Below are 25,087 nucleotides of genomic sequence, written 5' to 3'. Positions count from 1 at the left end.
TTACAGACAGACAGACAGACAGACAAAGAGATAGACAGACAAAGAGATAGACAGACAGACAGAAAGACAAACATACATACAGACAGACAGACAGACTAGACAGACAGAGAGACAGACAGACAGACAGACAGACAGATAAAGTTACGAACAGAGAGACAGACAGACAGACAGACAGACAAAGTTACAGACAGACAAACAGACAGAGAGAGAGAGACAGAAAGAGTTACGGACGGAGAGACAGGCAAACAGACAGACAGAGAGAAAAACAGAGATATAGACAGACAGACAGACAGACAGACAGACAGAGTTACGGACGGACAGACCAACAGACAGACAGAAAGACGGTGTTATGGACAGAGAGACAGACAAACAGACAGACAGACAAACAGACAGACAGACAAACAGACAGACAGGCAGAAAGAAAGAGAGACAGACATAAAGATAGACAGAGAAACAGACAGACAGAGTTACAGACAGAGAGACAGACAGACAAACAGACAGACAGAGAAACAGACAGACAGAAAGAAAAGAAAGAGAGACAGACAGAAAGAAAGAAAGAAAGATAGACAGACAAACAGACAGAAAGAGTTACGGACAGAGAGACAGACAGACAGACAGACAGACAGAGAGATAGACCGACAGACAGACAAACAGAGAAACGGACAGACAGAAAGAGTTACGGACAGAGAGACAGGCAAACAGACAGAGAGACAGAGAAACAGACAGACAGAGAGACAAACAGAAATACAGACAGACAGACAGACAGAGTTACGGACAGAAAGACAGACAGACAGACAGAGAGAGAGACTGACAGAGAGATAGACAGAAAAACGGACAGACAGAGTTATGAACAGAGAGACAGACAGACATACAGACTGACAGAGAAACAGACAGACAGACAGACAGAGAGATAGACAGACAGACAGACAGAGAGACAGACAGACAGACAGAGAGACAGACAGACAGACAGACAGACAGACAGACAGACAGACAGACAGTTACGGGCATATAGACAGAGTTACAGACAGACAGACAGAGTTACAGACAGAGAAAGACAGACAGACAGGCAGACAGAGTTACGGACAGAAAGACAGACAGACAGACAGACAGACAGAAAGAGAGACTGACAGAGAGATAGACAGAAAAACTGACAGACAGAGTTATGACCAGAGAGACAGACAGACATACAGACTGACAGAGAAACAGACAGACAGAAAGATAGACAGACAGACAGACAGACAGAGAGACAGACAGACATACTGACAGAGAAACAGACAGACAGACAGACAGACAGACAGACAGACAGACAGACAGAGTTACAGACAGAGAGAGACAGACAGACAGACAAGCAGGGAGACAGACAGACAGAGTTACCGACAGAGAGACAGCCAGTTAAGGACAGATCATGTTCATGTAATGTCATGGCCAAATGTTCATTTTAATGTAATGGCCAATGCTTTGGCAATACTGTACAAATCATGCCAATAAAGAGACAGACAGACAGACAGACACACCGATTCAACTTGGACAACAAAACATAAGTAATACTAATAATACAGGTTGTGGTACAAGCAGTGCGTAAAGATGTACATCTGCAGTCGTCCCGAATGATTTTTTCCACCGTATGCTTCTTTGACACTTTGAATTGAAGAAAAACGCCTGATGCCTGCATGTACGTTTAGCTTAAACTGGCATATGGGACGTAGATGAGAGTTTAGGCGTGTGCGCCTGCCACTTTTCCCATCACTGTCATTTGAGGAAGGTGAAGAGCCAGAGAAGGCCACATGTACCAAAAGCGTGGCTGATAACAAGCCATGAAACACACGACACATAGCAGGCTAATGGAAAGTCTATGATTCCCACTGAAGCATCGGATCAAAACACGGCTCCAAAAAACCTTTACCGGGAATCATTGTCATCAAGTGTTTGGCTTAGACTAGCAGCCTCTTATTTGTTTGTCAAACACTGAACAGCAGCTGCCGAAAAATCTGAAAGGATGAAAGGAGGGAAGGAGGGAAAATATTTACAAACACCACCGCAAAGTCACTGATACACCACACAGTATGTACTATTATTCCAAACACAGTCTTAAAGGGATAGTCCACCCAAAAATTTCATTTTTCTCATCCATTATTAACTCTACTGTTTAAAGTAAACAACACAGTTTGTGCATGCACAAAGCACATGGAGAGAGAGAGAGAGGCACAGGTCAAGACGTTCATCAAATAATTGATTATATTTAACTTTGCTTTTCTCCAACCCATTTGTATGCCCTCAGGACACTTCAGATATATGGCATGAGTCACATAGAAGTATTTAATTATGCTTTTGCATCCTTTTGAGGCTTAAAAAAGGAGCCACCTTCTACTCACATTCAATATGAGTAATTGACTTCTTTATGTGTATACATGTAACCTTTAGGGATTCAAATGAACGTGGCACACTACAGCAGATGTCTCAAAGGTTTTGGGGGGATTCTGAACTTGAACGCATCTGAAACCTGAGGATGCTATTACCCCTCTCAGGTGCAGATAATAATGACCAGGGGCAGAAAGAGAGGGGGAAATGGTCTTGTGGAGGTATATAAATGAAAGGAGGGAACATAGAGAGAGTGATTGAGCACCTTGGGCTTGAGGAAACTGTCCCGTCTGTTCGGCTCTCCTTCTGCACTTTATCATTGGTGTGGATGGATCATGACCACTAGGAAGAGGAAAACAAATAGAGACACAGAAAGATATGTAAGAGCAATGTGTAAAAGCGCAAGGACATTTCTGTACTGGATACTTTATTCAGCTAGCACCATTCATTCCTTAGGATCCAAACAGGGATGAATTTAGAAACCACCAAACACTTCCCTATTTGAAGACGTTACATGAGTAGTTAAGTATGGTGGAATTTTTAAGCGGATAAAAAATAAGAACACCTGTTCAATTTCTCAATAATGCAATTATCTAATCCAGCAATCACATGGCAGTTGCTTCAATGCAATTAGCGGTGTGGTCCTGGTCAAGACAATCTCCTGAACTCCAAACTGAATGTCAGAATGGGAAAGAAAGGTGATTTAAGCAATTTCGAGCACGGTGCCAGATGGGCCGGTCAGAGTATTTCACAATCTGCAAGATCAGTTACTGGGATTTTCACGCACAACCATTTCTATGGTTTACAAGTATGGTGTGAACAGGGAAAAACATCCAATATGCGGCAGTCCTGTGGGCGAAAATGCCTTGTTGATGCTAGAGGTCAGAGGAGAATGGGCCGACTGATTCAAGCTGATAAAAGAGCAACTTTGACTGAAATAATCACTTGTTAAAACCGAGGTATGAAGCAAAGCATTTGTGAAGCCACAACACGTACAACCTTGAGGTAGATGGGCTACAACGGCAGAAGACCCCACTGGGTACCACTTATCTCCACTACAAATAGGAAAAAGAGGCTACAATTTGCACAAGCTCACCAAAATTGGACGGTTAAAGACTGGAAAAATGTTGCCTGGTCTGATGAGTCTTGATTTCTGTTGAGACATTCAGATGGTAGAGTCAGACTTTGGCGTAAACAGAATGAGAACATGGATCCATCATGCCTTGTGAGCACTGTGCAGGCTGGTGGTGGTGGTGTAATGGTTTGGGGGATGTTTTATTGGCACACTTTAGGCCCCTTAGTGCCAACTGGGCATCGTTTAATGCCACGGCCTACCTGAGCATTGTTTCTGACCATGTCCATCCTTATATCTTCCAGCAGGATAATGCACCATGTCACACCATGTTTCTTGAACATGACAATGAGTTCACTGTACTAACACAGTCACCAGATCTCAACCCAATAGAGCATCTTTGGGATGTGGTGGAACGGGAGCTCTGTGCCCTGGATGTGCTTCCCACAAATCTCCATCAACTGCAAGATGCTATCCTATCAATATGGGCCAACATTTCTAAAGAATGCTTTCAGCACCTTGTTGAGTCAATGCTACGTAGAATTAAGGCAGTTCTGAAGGCGAAAGGGGGTCAAACACAGTATTAGTTTGGTGTTCCTAATAATCCTTTAGGTGAGTGTATATTGTATGGCGGAAGAGCGCTTAGTTTGCAGCACTTTGGCCTCTGGCGCAGTAATATTGATGGAAGTTTGAACGTTAGGGGGAATAGTCAGGAGAGATGATGTTGCTGCGCGCCGGGGTCGAAGTGCTGCAAACTAGGTGCTCTTCCGCCATACAGTGTGGTTCTCATTTTTTATCCGCTTAGAATATCGCCACGTTTTGTTTTGTGCCACCAATCTTTAATAGGGAAAACATGGAAGTGTTTGGTGGCTTCTAAATTCATCCCTGTTTGGATCCTAAGGAATAAATGGGGCTAGGCTAAATGTTAACATATTCACGACGTGATTAAGTGCACACTTTCAAAAAAGTTGAGGTACGAACATAATAAAATATTTAAAAACTGTGGTGTTTTCCTTTAAGATGACAAAAACAGTGTTTATGAAAATGATGTTTCGCTGTGTTCTCGTTGTTTTGACAGGTGTCATTTCACTGAATGACTAGCTTGTCTTGTACCTGTTTACAGTTTGGTGCTGCGAGTGACCCTATGATCTGCGCTTTTTGTCACAAATAGATTTTTATTGCTCTTACACAGGTACAGAACAAAACATTTTTTTGCTTAAGATAATGCAAATTACAGTTTTACCGCAAGCAAGCATTATTTATGCATGATAAAGCTTGACCTTGACTTTTATGACATGATGTGAAAAATAAAGATAGATGATTGTATATATACTCATCAAACATCTTTACAATGAGGTTTATGTAGCTCATGCTATTTAAACTGTCTGGTTATGCGACATTTACTGGCATCTATGCCATCGCTCCCCACTTGAATCCCGACTTAAGTGCTGTGTGTCCTTGTGAGATGTCCATGTCTTTGAATGTTGTTTTGATTGGGTTTAGTCCCTTTTGAAACCTGTCTCTGAATCTTTTAAGGCCATCATATTTTAAAACACATCCTCAAAGCTACAATAGAAGCACGAGTAATTGAGGTGATAAATCTATTTTTGCCTTCATCGCCGTCTCGCTATGTGTCTTTTGAGTGTGCCGATGATGAGTGGTAAATTGGAAATTATTCCGAGAGGTAACGCACACTTAGATGCAGTTTCATTATACTCTGTCAGTCACAGAAGACAGATAAATTACTCACATGTCAATCTAACCATCAAATGGCAGACAGGGGATTGTGGGATTGATCAATAGAGGAGAAAAAAATCCACTGTAATTCCTGTCCGTGTGACGGTATGAATAAATCAAGAGTCTTTTATATTTTATATTAACTCCTTCCTTACCCTGAAATAACACGCTCATGATGCACACGCGTGGGAACAAGTACAAAGAATAATTGGAGATCAAACCGGGGCAGGAAAAAGCGTCACATGAAATCAGAGAGATCAAAAACACAATTAAAAAGTCTTTTCGTTGGGCTGTTAAGACCTGATGAGGTATTTGCTGTGATGTTGAAGTTTTCCGTGTGGCTTTTAATGGGAGCAAGGTTGCGTTCGATGCTGTTTAATGGTGGAGGAGAGAGGAAACACCTCTCGTGTTCAATAGCAAATTAATTGCTACGATTAGTCATTGGTAGACTTCTCTAACGCAGCTCTTTGGAGAGCTGGATTCAGCCTCTCAAATCCTCTCATTTGTAATTGGCTGTCTGCTTGAATAATTGATTGGAACAAATGTGAACTGGATGAGAAAGTCTGAGTGTCCTCCATCATGCACACACACACACACACATACACATTTAAAGTCACTCTTGGTTTAACTCGTATGCAAAGTGTCTGAAAAATCAGCCGTGCACAGATCATCTATCATATGCACTATACTATACTGTACTGTACAAGACTTTAGTTCTGCATTTTGACTTATTCTTTCTTTTAATTTGAAATTATTTAATATTAATTTGTATTAAATTATTTAAGCACTGTTCTTGAATCACTCTACTTAAATTTCTTATTTAATGTATGTCCAATGTGGACAACAAAGTTTCAAATTCACTAAGCAACCGTCCTACCGGTAACACTTTACTTGAATGGGGTGTTCATAAGACTGACATGACACGTGCCATTAATGAACATGAAGGACATTTTATGCATGTTTATGACAACTGTCATTAATTTTCATTCGTTTAAAGGGTCATTTCACTTTTTTTTTTAAATATGCTCATTTTCCAGCTTCCCTAGTTAAACATTTGATTTTTACCGTTTTGGAATCCATTCAGCTGATCTCCGGGTCTGGCGCTAGCACTTTTAGCATAGCTTAGCACAATCCATTGAATCTGCCACACACTGCCCGAAAAAAGTCCCCTGCCATTGAAAGTAAACCAGAGGGACTATTTTCGGGCAGTTGCGTAATATCACTACCCCTGCTATAGCCATGTTATATCAGCAAAGTCTGTGATTATTATGCCAGTTTGAGAGTATAGTTCCTAGCCATATCTGCCTAGAAAATCGCAGCTTTTAATTTTCTGTCTGTTATTTTTTAGCGCGATGCTAATGGTCTGATCAGATTCAATAGATTGTGCTAAGCTATGCTAAAAGTGCTAGCACCAGACCCGGAGATCAGCTGATCAGAATCAAATGTTTAACTCTAGGGGAGCTGGGAAATGTGGAGTGTCCCTTTAATTATGTAATTTTTAATGCAAAGATGACATTGCTTGAGATGTCTTTGTTATGACAGCTTGACATTAACCAACACATCATAACTTGTCATGACAACTTGACGTTACCAAGACAACATAACTGAGCACTTTTTACGAGTTATACAAATTGATTTTGTCAGTAAAATGTCTAATACTCTGTCATATAGTTTTACAACAGTGTGGTGAATATTTTTCTGGACCTCAACTACAGTGGTACAAATTTGTAATTAAAATTTCATTAAGTGTTAATACTCTTTAAAATAGTTTTATAACAATGTCATGAATATTTTTCAGTTCATAATGTTTTTTTTAAGTTTCCTCAGTGTGTTTAACAAATAAAATCAATCATTCAATAATATTAATAATAATAATAATACATCTGCATAGAAAGACCTACTAACCCAGCCCAGGGCTCGAACAGTGCTAAGTCACTGTGCCATCCTGGCTATATTATACTACACTACTATACTACACTAATAGCATACTATGTTATACTGTACTGTACACAACACTGTACTGTTCCATACTAGACCACACTATACTATACTATACTGTACTGAACAGCGCTGTACTGTTCTATACCATACTAGACCACACCATACTATACTACACTATACTGTACTGTACTACACTATACTATACTGTACTATACTATACCGTACAGCGCTGTACTGTTCTTTACCATACTAGACCACACCATACTATACTACACTATACAGTACTGTACTATACTATACTGTACTGTACAGCACTGTACTGTTCTATACCATACTAGACCGCACCATACTATACTATACTATACTGTACTGTACTATACTATACTGTACAGCGCTGTACTGTTCTATACCATACTAGACCACACTATACTATACTATACTGTACTATACTGTACTGTACAACGTTGTACTGTTCTATACCATACTAGACCACACCATACTATACTATACTATACTGTACTGTACAGCGCTGTACTGTTCTATACCATTCTAGACCACATCATACTATACTATACTGTACTGTACTGTACTATACTGTACTGTACAGTGCTGTACTGTTCTATACCATACTAGACCACACTATACTATACCATAATATACTATACTATACTGTACTGTACTGTACAATGCTGTACTGTTCTATACCATACTAGACCACACCATACTATACTATACTATACTGTACTGTACTGTACAGGGCTGTACTGTTCTATACCATACTAGACCACACCATACTTTACTATACTATATAATACTGTACAACGCTGTACTGTTCTATACCATACTAGACCACACCATACTATACTATACTATACTGTACAGCGCTGTACTGTTCTATACCATAACAGACCACACCATACTGTACTGTACAGCACTTTACTTTTCTATACCATACTAGACCACACCATACTATACTGTACTATACTATACTGTACTGTACAACGCTGTACGGTTCTATACCATACTAGACCACACCATACTATACTATACTGTACTATACTGTACTGTACAGCGCTGTACTGTTCTATACCATACTTGACCACACCATACTATACTGTACTGTACAGCGCTGTACTGTTTTACACCATACTAGACCATACCATACTATACTATACTGTACTATGCATAACTGTACTGTACTGTACAGCGCTGTACTGTTCTATAACATACTAGACCACACCATACTATACTATACTATACTGCACTTTACTATACTATACTGTACTTTATAAAACGGTTAGTTCCAATCCTTGATTCTGATTGGTCAATAGGTGTGCTTTATTCACAATAAAGCACTGCTATGACCGCTTCACCCAACGGTTCTATTTAATATCACTGCGCCCTTAGCAACACCCTTAGCAACACATAAACATATAATGAGACAAAGTCTGAGAACAGTTTGTTGTTTTTATTTGAGCTTCCATGTTGTTGTTTGCTTCAGGGACTATTTTTTCTAGCGGAAGGAATGCTTTTATTGATATAACTTCATGAAAGTTGCACTAATATTTTTTTTACTTTAATATTGTGTGGTAACCGTTTTATAAAAGCAATAAGGTACTCGAGGCAAGCGCTGCATCGTGAACAAGCAACGGCCGAAGGGGTTGCAGGCACTCCGCTTCGCTTCGTGCCTAACAACGCCCTTCAGCCGTTACTCACTCACGATACAGCACAGCCTCTCGCACCTTATTGCTTAAGTACAGCGCTGTACTGTTCTATACCATACTAGACCACACCATACTAGACTATACTATACTATACTATACTATACTGTACTGTACTGTACAGCGCTGTACTGTTCTATACCATACTAGACCACACCATACTATACTATAACATACTGTACTATACTATACTATACTGTACTGTACTATACTATACTACTCAATATTTCAAGAAAAACTATATTACATTTTTGTAAAACACATTAGTCATAAATACATTGTTTTTAAAAATGTATGTTTCCATTACAAGTGATTCATTTGCATTATTATTAAACAATGAATGTACTTATCCAGCCTGTCTTTATTATTTTCTGATTTTACACATGCTACAAGTATAACACAGTCCTTATGTAGCCAGAAAGTAACCATACCAGGGGGCTTGGGAACAACATAAAGGTCACAACAGGTCCTACAATGCAAGCTATTTTTTCAATAATTTTCTCTGTTCTGCTTAGGTTTCCCTGAAAGAGTCCACATCAGGTAACATATCTAGAGTTTTAGCAGATTTAATTCTTTGTTATTTTGTGATGCAATGGAATGGGACCTAAGGATGATCATATTTAAAATATATAGGGTGTAAATATGTGAAAGTGTACGTTAACACAATCTTAATGCGATTAAATGACCAACCATCGATCCTCGCAGCACAGACAGTTCTCATGTGAACTTCAACACCTCTGTGGTGCTGGAGGGAGGATTTAAAATTCATGAACAGTGATTTTAATGTTTTCTTTGCTACAGGCAAGTAAAAGAAACAATTAGCGTAGCACTGGCGCTAAGGTCCAACAAAATCAATAGTCCCTGATAGTATTGTAAGCATATTGACCAAATCCTGCGGTTCACCCCGACCCTGTGCTACAACAGACACCCTTACAGGGGATTAAGCATTTCTGCCGGTGTGAATATACAGTAGAAGGATAGCTGTGCATAGTTAAACAGCTTTCAGGAACAATATCTGTGAACTCCAGGCAGAAATAGATTGACGTAGAGGACTGGATCTGAAAGCGTTTTAGGGGATGAAGTCCCCTTGAGGGTTTACTGTAGTGTAATGCTCATGTTTTAATGAAGCATGTGTTTAAATGTGCTAGGGTTAATGTTGAATATAAGTTTAGTTAAACTTCCCTAAAAATAAATGTGTTTAAAAGGGTTCACTGCCATAAAAGAACCAATGGCTCTTGAAATAATAATAATACTATATATATATATATATATATATATATATATAATATACTATAATAATAGTAAGTTCTTTTTTACTTTTTTGCAGATTTTTTGTCCTCTAGGTGAGAGGTTTGGAGATGCTTTATGAAACCATACAGCCCAAAAAAGAAACCTTTATTTTTAAGAATGCATACTGTAAAAAAAAACATGGACTACCACATTTAAACTGTGTATATACATGTATAAGAGAAAATGTATATAGATCACCTTTTTGATTTTACTACAGCATTAAAAATCAAGTAGTTTTAAAACTAATAATATTCCACGTAGTGTCTCCAATAAAATTGGCATCATAATAGCGGCACGCATAATAATTTAATATTCTTCTGTGTAAACGAAAAGTGTGAAAAACATCACATCTTATTACTAAAAGTCCTGCCATAAGCTCAGGCATGCATGCACATCCACACACACAAACGAATATATTCCCACATAAATTCCCGAAAAACAAGTTGTGCGATGCAGTTCTCTAGTTTGTGACATCTTTAGGACTTGCGTACATAAGCAGGCAGATGGACTCACGCTGGAGGATCTGGCTCTGTGGGTGGTGGTTTAAGTCAATGGCTCTGTGTGAGCTTTGAAAGAAACCTGGTGTGCTCTCAGAGGTCCTGTAGTATGGGCCCAAACAGATGTTCTGGAGACAGAACGAGAGAGAGCATGCGAACAGGTGTCACACCCACCTGAATGAGTATAATACACTGACCCCAACGCCCACACCATTTACCCAAACCTACAGTTTACACATAAATGTGTTTGCACACAAAAGAAGCTTTGTGCCAAAACCAGCGAGCAGCCTGCGGACTACAACAGGCAGCTGCTTTCTAAGGCACCATCGTATCTGAACCTAATACAATGAAATTAACGAATAATGAAAAATTATGAGTTAATGCTGCCTGCGATTGTTTTGGAACAAGGCCAATGAGACCTATATGCATGCATTAATATACAGATCCTTTCTCCTCATTAGACACATACAATCAGAAATGCACTTGTCCTCTATCAACCTTCTTTGCAATGATGTCTGATGCCTGACAGGCTTTTATAAGCAAAAATGACCTTGACGTTTATGGATCTCTTTTAATAGCCTAAGATCTTTATAACTCACAGTGTTGCTATGCCAGTAATGTGACTGTCTTCATTTCTTGGGTTTAATAATGATCATTTTTATTCATCATCTTTCTCTACAAATGTGAACTATTTCTATTGATCTGACTCTTTAATGTCTGTTGAATAATGTAATCAGGATTATTTAGTCGTGAAACAATATTTTTATGATTATTTAGACAATATAAGAAAAAAGTCTATGGTATGATTCTTCACTGTAAAAACAAATCTTCATTAAAAAAAACATAAAATTTTAATAAAAGCAATGACTATAACTGAATCAATCTATGTATGTCAGGTTATACCCAATAAACTTTAAGGTTAAGATCAGGTAGAAATTGCATGTTAATCACCCTGTGCTTGCTTGCCCTTACACCGCTTAGACTGAACATCCCACCGCATGCGTTTTTGCTATACAGACCCATCAGACAATATAAATGTATGCAAACTGCCAATTTAGATTTGTCTAGATCTCTTTTGCCGTGATTTCAGAGAAAAACCCCATGAGGCCGGTGTTTGACTAACACAAGATTCACTCAGTGGCCTCGACACACCAGGCAGACACGCTAGATGCCCGTGAGTGCAATGCATTATGGATGCAGCTGCAACGCATCTCAACAAAGACATAATCTATTATGTAAATGGGCATTCTGTATGTCTGAGTTAAGTGGCTGCGAGCGTGACAGTTCTGTCGTGGCAGGCCCATTTCATTGTTTTATTGTCGACTCATGGCATTCACGTAAACTAGCGTCTTCAATATATTGCCGTTTGTTGCTGTTCTGTCGACCAAGGATTTATTAGATGCAATGGTGTTTGATTTTTCATCTCCATTTATAAGCATTTATAATAAGCATAAATAAGAATTAGCAAAAACAAAAGTCTCAACCCGGTCCACTAAACCATTTATATAGATTATGCTGGAAAAATGGCGTACTCGCAGACCCGTCGATGAACAGTATTGTGGGATACAGCAGTAAATGGAGGTTAACCGGTCACAACAAAGATAATAAACACTTAGAAGGCTTGAAAGTATATAGCAAAAAAAAAAGTATTTTAAAGGTACACTTCATCTGAAAAAGTCCAAAAGGTACAAAAGATGTCGCTAGGGCAGTACCTTTTCAAAAAGTTCACATTTGGATCCAAAGAGTGCATATTAGAGGCTGTTTACACTTGGCATTAAGATGTGTTTTCATTGATCGGATCACAAGTGGACGACGTTAATGCCAGGTGTAAACGGTGTTCAAAACGTTTTGAGCTCGTCCACTTTCAACCACTTTCAACCACATTCAGAGGTAGTTGAAAATACTTTCGATCAGATTGCTTTTGTTGTCCTGATCATGACGTTAAACTGATCCAATAGGGTCTAGTTCGGGTAACCTACCAGAAGATCTTGGATCAATATGGTTATGGAGACCAACCTAGTGTAACTATTGAAGTACCTGGGCAGCAGCAGTGTTACTTTAATCCCACTGTGGCAAGTACAAAGTTCTACTCTGGAAAGGCTGGTGGGGACAAGACATAGGCAAGTAAAGGGAGACCCTTGAAAGGCGAAATCTACTGCGCTCCACGCTTGAGGACCTGCGACCCTTCGTGGAGTAACCTAGCAAAGAATACAATATGGAGCTTGGCAGGCTTCAGGAGCGGACGTAGCTGCACACAGCAGATTCACATCCTGCGAAGAGTCATCGAAGTAGCAAGAGCACAACTGCTACCGTTGTACATCATGTTCGTAGATTTTAAGAAGGCTTTTGACTCGATAGATAGACCTATGATCTTGAGACAATACGGCATCCCACATAAGATCCTTGATGCTATCCAAGTCTTGTACGATGGATCGGCGAGCAAGGTGTATTTGGAGGGCCAGCAACAGAGCCGTTCGTTGTCACAACTGGAGTATTACAAGGTGACGTTCTAGCTCGTTCCTATTCATCATAGTAATAGATTATGTCTCCAGGCTATCTGCTGGAAAATTCGGATACCTTACACATAAAGGTCCTCCGCCTAGGATTAATACAAGACCACAATGCAGTAAAGTACAGTAATAGCCAAAGAATCTAGAGTTGACCGCAAGCTTAACAATTTAGCATTTGCCGACGATATTTCACTCCTGGAAAATGATCTCACGAGGACACTACAGCTGCTCACCCAACTACAACAAAAAGCTGGCACAGTTGGACTAGAATTAAATGAGGAGAAGACTGTCCAAGTGAAAATAAATGCTTCTAGGGACAACATCATATCGACGGAGAAAGATGTCAAAAATCGTATCTCTCTTGCATGGGTGGCCTTTACCAAGTTAAAGAAGCTGCTCACTGCTCCACCATCCAAGCCAATGATGGAATTCAGGACTCGGCTCTTCAATGCAACTTGTCTATCTGTGTTACTTTATGGCTGTGAGACGTGGGTTCTAACGAAAGCACTAGAGGAAGAACTGGATGTGGTTGCGAGAAAGTGCTATCGAACCATGCTGGGAATTAGACAAGCAGACGCCCATATGACAAACAAGGAACTCTACAGACTGACCAAACAATGTCCAGTCAGCGTGACCATCCGTAAGCGACAACTAGAGTTCGTGGGCCACTGTCTTCGTATGGAAGAGAGTGAACTAGCCCACATCTATGCCATCTATCACTCAGAAGTCAGTGATAAGAACAAGCGAGGAGCATCACGCTTAACTTTCAGACACAAAATTCGGAGCTATATTGACCAATATAACAAATGTCAAAAAGCCCGGAATGAAATGGCTCTCCCCCCAGCGAAGAGCAGTCATTCACTCACCCAAGTCGAAAGGGAAGAGGAAACAAAAGTAATCATCAGCATCGCCAAGAATAGAAAATTGTGGAGGCATATTTTCGAGCTCCATACCAGGGGTCCCGACCAATGATGTGTAAACGCACATGTGGTTGAATGTGTTCGAACAGTCACATGCGACCGCCTTCTCTCCGCCTATTTATTTAATCTGAGGTACTGAACACAATGTTTTACGTCTTTTCTGACTTCTGGCGCAAACACATGGTGAACAGCTCTATTTTTAGCCTTTCATTGATAAAACTAAAGCGGCTGATCTTCGTAGTTTCATTTTGAAAGCTTGTGAAAGTTCTGCGATCCCATTTCATCAATTCCGCTGAAAATTCAGAGAAAGCTCTAACATATACAAAACACTGTGCAGCATGTTTACTTGCTAAACAAGCAGTGGACTCTGACATAATATTAGTTTGCGTCCATATAAACTAATAATTACTCCCGTTCGCATTTGAATGACAGCGGAGAGACTCGCCCACCGTCTCAACAGACCACCCCCTGACAGTATTCAGGACAGAAGTGGTCAAAGTGGACAAAAGAGACGGATTTAAATACTAGGTGTAAACGTGATGTGTCTCTCTCGTCCACTTGTGATCCGATCGACGAAAACACATCTTAATACCAAGTGTAAACAGCCCCTTAGTACCTCTGAGGTACATATTGGTACCTCAAATGTACATACTGTATATGTACCTAAATGGTACAAAGTTGGACCTTTATACTGTCCCAATGACAGCTTTTGCACAATTTTTTTCTGACACGTATGAAGACAAATAAGCACCATAAGCAGTGTTGGGGAAGTTACTTTTAAAAGTAATGCATTACAATATTAAGTTACTCCCAAAAAAGCAACTAATTGCGTTACTTAGTTACTTTCATGGAAACGTTACTATTTAATTACTTTTGTGTTACTTTTTCTTGGCTTTTCTTAGGCTTGATCTCTTTCAGGCCTTGCAGGTGTTTTTTATGACTGAAAAGTTCTGCATAGAGAAATTGCATATTTTATCACAAAAATGTCGAACTTTCTGACTTAAACTGTTCCCACACAGGCGTGTATGCACAGAGTGCATAAAGTGAATACGTTCAGTTTAATTCAGTACATAATTTTTTAATCAAATGAATTAAACTAAAAAGTAACTTGCATTGCTTTTTTTAAAGAGTAACTAAAATATGTGTACATTTAAAGAGTAATGCTTTACTTTACTTGTTACTTCAAAAAAGTTATATTATTACATAATGCACGTTACTTGTAATGCGTTACCCCCAACACTGTCAATGCGCAGCATTAATTCCATAACAATCATGCATTTTTTTTCTTTATACAGTACATTTTTTGAAGACATGAACAGGTATGGGGAAAATATATAACTATATAAATATATAATATATAACTAAACTTATATAATATATAACTATATATAATATATAACTAAACTTATAATATATAACTAATATATAATATATAACTAAACTTAAACAGTAAATTCTAGATTTTTATTCTGAAGAAAAAAAATTACAAAGTTGTTGTAAAATACTAATAAACGCACACCTGTGACCATACGTTCTATATTTATGTGTAAACTTGCATTGTTTGTCAACCGCAAACAGCCTAAAGTTAGTATACCAAACAATGTAACTTGAACAAAGAATTGTTTATCCCCAAAATAATTAATAATAAATGAAACTTTTTATTGACCATTGGTCTTTTATTATAGTGCTGTTGTCGGTTTTATAACGCGTGGCCTCTCGTGGCTTACTGCTTAAACTTGCAAAGAACCCTCACTGACATTATAAGTAGAGTAAAATAAAAATTGAAAAAAAAAAAATGCTACAGAAGTGTAAAATATTGCCCCTTTAAAATAAATACGAATGACTGTGCGCCATTACCAGCAAACCGAAGCACTTGCTTGCTGGGAAATAAAATAACGTGAAAGTCACCCCACAAAACATGATCCTCGTTCTTCCTACGGATGGAATTCTCAATATCACCGCACAGCTGCTCTTCAGGGCTGATGGATTCTTTGTCTTTCTGTCAGTCTGTCTTTTTTCTCTTTAACCGATAATAATCCATAATGCAACCCAGATACAGTACAAGCCTTCTGCATTATTCAGAGAAAGTTTCTCCTTTGATTTATGTTCGTTCTCTCACTCTCTCTCTTTCTGAATCCCTTCATTCTTTAAGTCCCTCTATGTCATCATGCAGCAGTTGCAGATAATGCAGTTGTGGAATGAGAAGATGAGAATACAGGTGCAGAGTGTGTGTGTGTGTGTGTGTGTGTGTGTGTGTGTGTGTGTGTGTGTGTGTGTGTGTGTGTACGATGTCGTTTCATACTGAATAATTATAGCGGCTCGGCCCAGGCAAATCCTCCCCAGAAGGCAGTGCGTCTGCGAGCCTTCCACCTGCCACGCACTAAACGCCGCCCCATCCATCAAAGACCCACTTGACAAATACATTCCATAATAGAAGTTTATTTTTATGGGGAGGCCGAATCACAGACCTTCCCATGCATACAAAAACGTGTCAGAATTATTTATGAGTGCTGCTGAGATGCACAATATGTCATATCAAAGTCTGGATTCGCTTCTCCACCCCGCATGCCCCTGTCAATAGCCACACAGGCTATCAATAATGTGAAACAGCACAGAGATAAGCCCCTCCGAACACAGGGTCACACCGAGAGGGGAGGACGGCCTCCACGGATGCCACACACACACGCGCGTGTACACGTAGAAATGCATTCGCAAAAAAAGAAAGAAATCTGTTAAGGAATCCTACAGATGAATTATACAATGACTTTGAAGAGTCAACTTTCCTGAAGGAAATTTCTATGAGAAATTTTGAAGGTGCAATCTGTTCAGGATCTAAATTGTTTTTGGCACTCACAGCGCGGTCGACCACGTCAAGTATTTAGAAACAAAAACGCTATTTTAGTTACAGATTTAGCACAAATAACTTTGGGAAATAGAAGATTATTACGGTTTTTAATAAATGACTGTAAAATACCATATTAATATGAAAACAGAATTTATGTTTTGGCAATGATTATATCCGAGAATGAATCGAACAAAAATCTGCTTAAGCATATCATTGTTGCCGCCCCATGAAAACATGCACATTAAATAACTTCTATTTTAATATATGGGGGATTCTCAAGAAATCCAGACTTAGAAGGTGTCCAGCATAAGATTTTTTTAAAAAAGCAATTTTTTTGCACATATAAGATTAAGGTCTGAACTTACTATAACCATTATTTTAAAAAAATTCTAGGATTTAAAAATATTTCCTATAAAATTATATAAATTTTTTAGATTATCATTATCAAAAATTATCATTACCGCAACATGATATTACATTAAATATATGCATTTAAAAACTCATGTTTCGGTAATGAGAACTAAAAAGTTGTCTAGGTACTATCAAAATCTTGGGTGTCACAGTCAATTATGTCCCTTCCAACATTTTTTTTTTTGAAAATGTTAGTTTATTGAGGGCTTAAATAATGATTGAAAATTGTTGCGGAGGATGAGAAAATTGGTCTTGGACACATTTTAATTCCTTATTATTGTCTCTACATTTACCAATGATCACCAGATACCACATGTTTCTTTACTGCAAGTGTTTATAGTATAACATGCACTGAAGCTTTTTATTGTTTAGATTTTTAAATTATAAATATTTCCATGTCAAAGAACCCAAATCCAGTCATGGACACGTTGCGGTAATGAAAATTATCCCCTTAAATGTGGAAAAAAACAAAATTTGGTTTGTATGATGTCATTTGAAATCATGTGCAAAATAGTACATGAAGAGATGTTTGTAACTCACTGTTAAAAAATTTCGGTAACACTTTATTTTACAGTGTCTTTGTTACACGTTACATGTAATTATTATAGTAATTATGCATAATTACATGCAACTAATCCTAAACCAAACCCTATGCCTAACCCCAACCCTACAGTAAGTACATGTTGTTGATGATTATTACTTGGTACTTAAATATATAATTACAATGTAACAGTGACGCCCTAAAATACTTTTTTAATCAAAATGTTTCATGACACCTCATAAGTCTAATTTCACGAGAATCGCCCATATACTTTAAACCCCCTTTTTTTGGGAGAGGGGGGTTCAAGCTTTAGCCCCCCACCCCACCATAAATCACATGGTGAAATCTGTCACGCACAGATTTGTCTGATGATAACGGTCGATCTGGCTTCAATGAAATGCGGAGTATTGTGCATTTTACAGCTTATACAATCTGCAACATTGCACACTGAAGGGCAATAAATAAGGCAGAGACACTGCATTTTCCAAATATTTCAACCAGAGAGGCTCAATAGAGTAGCGAGTCCTTGCTCAAAGCGTTTACCTTCAAAGACTATCAGTACTTTATAGCAGCACCATATGCATGACAAAATCAATCCCATCTCTCATGACGGCCCTTTGACATTGGGTGGCGGGAACCTTCTGAAGGTACATTGGAATTCAATATCATTGACAATTCCTGTTCTTGAAAGTGTCAAAGCCAATGCTGGTTTTGTTTTTTAGGAGTCAGAACTGGTTTTCAAGCACAAGTGTAATCGTGTGCGTCATGTAATTTAGTTCACCGCCCTTACAATCCGCCTGTTTGAACTGGACCCAGCACAATTGGTTCAAGTTACTAAGCAAACTCCTCTCCTTTTAGAAAATCCTCTTTTCAGTTCCTTGATCCATTATCACTCAGTTTCACATTACTTTCGGCTTCTCCTGCTTTTCCGTTCCCTTCCTCTTTTCCCAGTGCATGCTGGGAACAGTGGGGGAGAGCCGAGTCGTTGGCTTGTTTGCACGCGGCTGTGTTGGCATGGTAAACGATAGCTGACTAAACATGCTTGTTAAGCTGGTGGTTGTTGTGTGCGAAATCCCTCTCCCTCCTTAATTACACGACAGAATACAAATTCATATGTTGTGTTAAAATGTAGCTGTCTGATGTCTCCCGGATGGCCGCGGTTATTCCTTTTCGTCGCTAAAGGAGGGGGCAGGGTTTAAAAAAGAGCTTATGTGTGAACCATCTTTCATGAAAGAAGCTGATGTATTGTTCTAGAAAGATAGCAGCTAGTATAAATGATTACATGTAGCTGGCCTGGGCTTTGTAATAAAAAGGAGGATTATCAATTCACAGGTTTTTGGGCAGATAGCGATGCACCAGCTACAACGTGATCACAATCTGAAGCTCAAAACACATCTGTATTCTCTCTCCCTACGAGAGAGAGAGAGAGAGAGAGAGAGAGAGAGAGAGAGAGAGAGAGAGAGAGAGAGAGAAAGAACCCTTAAGGAACGTTTTATTTGTAAGAGTGTCCAGAATCATACTGTAGGACTTTACAAATATTATTTGGACATTGTGCAGTGCAGTTTAAAAACATTTGAAATTCACTCGATTAGATGACAAACTATCAAAACAAACATCAAACTATCAAATCAAGTGCAAGCAAATACAGTACTGCTAACTTCTTGAAATTTAGTTCACTTTTCTGAGGAATTTTATGCAATTATTTCTTACTGACTGATCATGAAGGCAATTTTTTGTGTATGTGTGAAGTAATTTCCCGTCCATCTGTCTAAAACAATGACATTCATACATTTTCATCTTAAAGGTCACATTCTTTCTAATCCCATTTAAAACCCTAGTTAGTGTGTGATGTTGCTATAATAGCATAAATAATACCTGAAAAACTTCACTGCCATATATTTCAACCTGATCTCACGAATTTCCGTGTCATAGTCACAGAATTTTGTGCTAATTTTTCCTTGGCATTCTCACGGATCTCCGCATTTTTCCGTGGCCCTGCTACGGACTTTCTTTTTCCGTGGCATTCTCACGGATTGGTTACTCAACTGTTTTGTCCTATTTTCTTACCATTTTTGCTTCGGTTTAGGGTTAGATTTACATGAAATGACATCCCTACCCAAACCCAACTCTAACCCCAACGCCAGGCAACAATTGTTTAAAGTTTAGAAAATATAAAAGAATAAATCAGAAATAATAGTATAAACCAATATTTAAAGTGACATACTAACGCAAACACCAAATCTAACCCTAAACCGAAGCGAAAATGGTTTGAAAATAGGAAAAACCAGTTGAGTAACCAATCTGTGAGAATGCCACGGAAAAATGAGCACAAAATTCCGTGACTATCCCACGGAACTTTGTGAGATCATGTTGTATATTTTCAAAGCCTACAGGAAAAGCAGGGTTTGGACTACAGCCCTCTACTTCGTGCTTTAATGACGTCAATAGAACAGTTTTTTACTAAACTCCGCCCACAGGAATACGTCCGTTGCCAGCTAAGCTAAAGGCAAGCTAAGCTGCTATCGAATCACAACACACTAAACAAACTACACAATCAGAACTCGTTACATATTAATGAAGGAGGGACTTCATAAAACAAGGAAGACATCAGCCCGTTTTTAGGACAGTGAAAGTAAATTGTGTGAAAAATACCGCGTTTTTTACACGTGAAGCATGAGCACATGTTATATTGTAAACACAATCAAAGCTTAAAAACACAGAAAGAACAGGACCTTTAAATATGCGTGGGGGGCACTGTATATAGCCAAAAAGCTTTTTTCAGGACCCCAAAAACTCTCCCTATGATTTTAATCTCCATCAAGAACTCCCGACAAAGGCCCCTATTCCATATTCACAGCCACGGTGCCGAATTTAGCGGGACGCCGAGCAGAACAGCACAGTGCCTCCTCCTCATCAGGCCACGCGGTCCGTGCGCAGAGCCAGAACGAATTAGGGATAAAGACTGGAAGTGACGCCTGTCTGTACGTTTGAAATCATACTCTCCTCTGACAGGGAGAAAACCTTTGGCTTCATTTGTCTGCAGGAAAGGCCGCTACCTGAGTTTATTATGCAGTCTCACAGCGGGAAGCCAAAGAGGGGATACAGAGAGGTGGACGAAGGGAGAGAGGAAGAGAGAAATGAACGAATGCTTTAAGGAGGAACGAAGGGATAGTGTAGATCTGAAGACCCCAGCAGGGCTGTAGTTGGACAGGGGGCGGCATGTTAAACTGGTTGATGACTGATGTGATGGCTCATCTATCTTGTTTCAGAGACAGAAAGGAACAACCCACAGCTCAAACATATCCTATAATGCAAGCATAAAACACACTATTTTATTCAGCACACACTTTCTCTATGTTAAATATTATCCATGTCTCATGTCTGTCAGGCTTTACTGCCATTCACACTATGGACAATAAGTTTAGTGTCCAAATTAAAGACAGTAGTGGTCGCGAAGTGATGTTTTAAGAATGGGATATAATAGTTATTGATATAATACTTTATAAGAATGAGCAATTTGGCAATATATTTCCTTTGCATGTCAATAACGATCACACCTTCAGCCTTAAAGGGACACTACACTTTTTTTGAAAATATTCTCATTTTCCAGCTCCCCTAGAGATAAACATTTGATTTTTGCCATTTTGGAATCCATTCAGCTGATATGCAGATCTGGAGGTACCACTTTTAGCATAGCTTAGCACAATCCATTGAATCTGATTCAGTGGCGGCTGGTGACTTCTTTTTTTGAAGCTCACGATGCGAAGTTCGTCACAACATGTATGTAGCTTGTCATGTGTGTGGTTCGTCAATTCAAAATATGTGTTCTGCGCTTTGAGAGACCCTGTGTGCATCACGTGTCATGCCAAATTAAGTGCCTGCTGCCTTGAACTTGAACTTGAAAGGAGACGCTCGCATGTGCCAGATATTCGCACAATCTCATGCGTAATCAGAGTTTACTGTTAAGTGAGTGTCTTGCGTGAATTTACGGAACGCGAGCGTCTCTTTTAACATAAACGGTTTTGACGCGTCTCCAGCAGGCACTTATTTTGACAAAACACGTGATGCACACAGGATCTCTCCACATCCATTACACATATTTTGGAAAAGGGAACCACACACGTGACAATCCGAACATTTATTATGAATTAGCACATCCTCGGAAGTGCAGTCACGAGCCGCCACTGATCTGATTAGACCATTAGCATAGCGCTAAAAATAACCAAAGAGTTTCGATATTTTTTTTCTATTTAAAACTTGACTCTTCTGTAGTTACACCGTGTACTAAGACTGACAGAAAATTAAAAGTTGTAATTTTCTAGGCAGATATGGTTAGGACTATACTCTCATTCTGGCGTAATAATCAAGGACTTTGCTGCTGTAACATGGCTGCAGGAGGCGCAATGAAATTATGTAGCGCCTGAAAATAGTCCCCTTGGTAACTTTCAATAGCAGGTGACTATTTTCGGGTACTGCATAATATCATTGCACCTCCTGCAGCCACGTGACAGCAGCAAAGTCCTTGATTATTACGCCAGAATTAGAGTATAGTTCGAAACTCTTCGGTTATTTTTTTGCGCGATGCTAATGGTCTAATCAGATTCAATGGATTGTGCTAAGCTATGCTAAAATTGGTACCGCCAGACCCGGAGATCAGCTGAATGTATTCCAAAATGGTTAAAATGGTAAAAATCTAATGTTTAACTCTAGGGGAGCTAGAAAATTTGCATATTTTCAGATTAAGGGGAATTCACAAGACTTTTCAAGATGTCAAATAAGTCTTTGGTTTCCCAGAGGTTTTAGCTCCAAATAACATATAGATAATTTATTATAGCATGTTAAATTTGCCACTTTGTAGGTGTGAGCAAAAATGTGCCAATGAGCTGATGCCAATTAAATGCAAATGAGCTGATCTCTGCACTAAATGGCAGTGCCGTGGTTGGATAGTGCAGATTAAGGGGTGGTATTATCCCCTTCTGACATCACAGAGGGAGCCAAATTTCAATTACCTATTTTTTCCACATGCTTGCAGAGAATGGTTTACCAAAACTAAGTTACTGTGTTGTTCTGTTTCACATTTTCTAGGTTGATAGAAGCACTGGAGACCCAATTATTACACTTAAACATGGAAAAAGTCTGATTTTCATGATATGTCCCCTTTAAGCCTGGAGTATAGTCTGTTTTTTTACATGTACGCGAACGTTTGCAGTCGAATGCACAGCCTTGCAAAGTGCACAGTACAGTATACAGTACACAGACATTCGACACATGCGCATGGTGACAAAATGCAATGCATCTCCTGGGCTACATACTACATTCTCCACTAGGCGCATGCACGACCTACGCATACAATGTACTGGGCTTTAAAAAAATCTGACGTTGCACGTACAAGTTCGCGTGTACTCATATGGTTACAAAAATTGCATCACGCGTGCTGACCCCCACAAACGCGTAAAAAATTGACTATATTTCGGCCTTTAAGAGCGGGCATCCAGATTGCAGACAGATTTTTTTCAGCATTGAAAACAGAGCAACAGCAGGTTCTCTACTGTACTGTATATCTATTTTTGTATAATATAGTTATCGTCAAAGTCGTAACGCCCCTTAACTAATTATTTGGCAGTAATAGACTAATTAGTTTTATATTTTATTATTTTAAATGAATCTCAGGGCTTTTTCCTAAATAGTAAAGTTAAAAAATATCAGAGAAATGTAATCCTCAGAAGTCCTCAGATTTTTTTTACCTTTAATGATATATGGATTTGGCCCTTTTTAATGAAAAGACTGGAAATACAGACAGGGAATCGTACTTGGAAACATAGGCCATGTTAAAACCCACATGAGAGTCAACATGTCTAATACGCATGCAAACCACTGCACCACGTCCCCAACAACCAGCGTTTCTGATCCCACCGCTCTGACAGATAAACCAGCTGCAGGGCGGGCCGGAAACAAAATCCACATTTAGGTTTCACCGATACATTCATCAGGGCTGTTTAGTCTAAACTGCCAAATGACAGTACTGTCTATCATCACACACCCTGTATTTTGGAGTTAACGGCACGGCGAGCTAACATCTTCACGGAGGTACGGGGGGAATAACATCAAGCAAAAATGAATAGACTACTCTCCCTTTCCCCTTTCCGTCTGATCTATCTTTTTCTTCTCGTCTGACTCGGTTACAGCATCGCCCATTATTACGCGGGATCTCTGAGCCCCGCGATGAATGAGCTACATTCAAGCTCACACATGCGTGAAAAAGGCCCCTTCCACCTCAGCTTCATCCAGTCTTGTAATCCACACGCACTCGCTACACACACCGCACCTCTGCTTTTCTCCTCTTTGATCTGATGTCAAAGCGTCCGAATGTGTGTTAAAGCCACTTGTGAAAGAAATCGCTGCTACAATCTCTGTTTTAAACATTTATCTTTAGCAATCTCTCTCTCTCATGCACATGCACACACACTACACATTTACCCAAAGGAGACCCTGCAGTTATATGTAAATGAAAAATACACTGTGCTGGTCAGGATCGTTCATGGAAACAGCTGAAAAGGAGGGTTGCGGCCTATAAATGGGTATGAGGTCTAATCAGATCTGCAGGGGAATGCTGAATTACAAAAATAAACCTTACATTTACTTCAATGCATTTGGCAACCTTTTTTTCAAAGTGACAGTGTGTTCAATTGATACATGATTTTATCATTATCACACAATATAATGTGTTCCCTGGGGATCGAACCCATGTACTTTGGTTTGCTAACGCAATGCCAGGAATCATGCATAATTAGGACAGCAAAATAAAAGGACAATTCACAAAGAAAGCTACAGCTAAAGTCGATACATAATGTAAAGAAAATATACCTTTAAAGGGGTCATATTATGAGATATTTTTATGATGTAAAATAAATCTTTGGTGTCCCCAGAGTGTGTATGTGAAGTTTTAGCTCAAAATAGCATATAGATAATTTATTATAGCATGTTAAAATCACAAATGTGTAGGACTGAGCAAAAGTGTGCCGTTTTGGGTGTGTCGTTTAAAATGCAAATGAGCTGATGAAATGCAAACACTGATCACATTGATGGTGGTTTTTTGTAATTGAAACTCAATTGTGCTGTCAAGTCCTTCTTTTCTCCCTCTTTCTCTCTGCACTAAATGGCAGTGCTGTGGTTGGATAGTGCAGATAAAGGGGGCGGTATTATTGTAATTCACCTTGCTACCTACCTCACAAAACAGGCGAAAT

At 39.1% G+C, this 25,087-nt stretch overlaps 1 protein-coding gene across 2 annotated transcripts in view; it reads right to left on the bottom strand.

The window, feature by feature from the left end:
- The window catches only part of tshz1 (teashirt zinc finger homeobox 1), a 166,169-nt gene that overhangs the window by 124,864 nt on the left and 16,218 nt on the right, over positions 1-25,087 (bottom strand). Inside the window, exon 3 of one of the 2 annotated variants that reach the window (XM_055219236.2) lies at positions 2,624-2,700. The exons of the other annotated variant lie outside the window; for it this stretch is intronic. Within the exon in view, the coding sequence (XP_055075211.2) occupies positions 2,624-2,700 (77 nt within the window). The remainder of the gene's footprint in view (positions 1-2,623; positions 2,701-25,087) is intronic. 2 annotated transcript variants of the gene reach the window in all.

This window comes from Misgurnus anguillicaudatus, chromosome 20, assembly GCF_027580225.2.
Source record: "Misgurnus anguillicaudatus chromosome 20, ASM2758022v2, whole genome shotgun sequence".
NCBI classification, from domain to species: Eukaryota; Metazoa; Chordata; class Actinopteri; order Cypriniformes; family Cobitidae; genus Misgurnus; species Misgurnus anguillicaudatus.
This window is presented reverse-complemented; position numbering and strand designations above follow the sequence as displayed.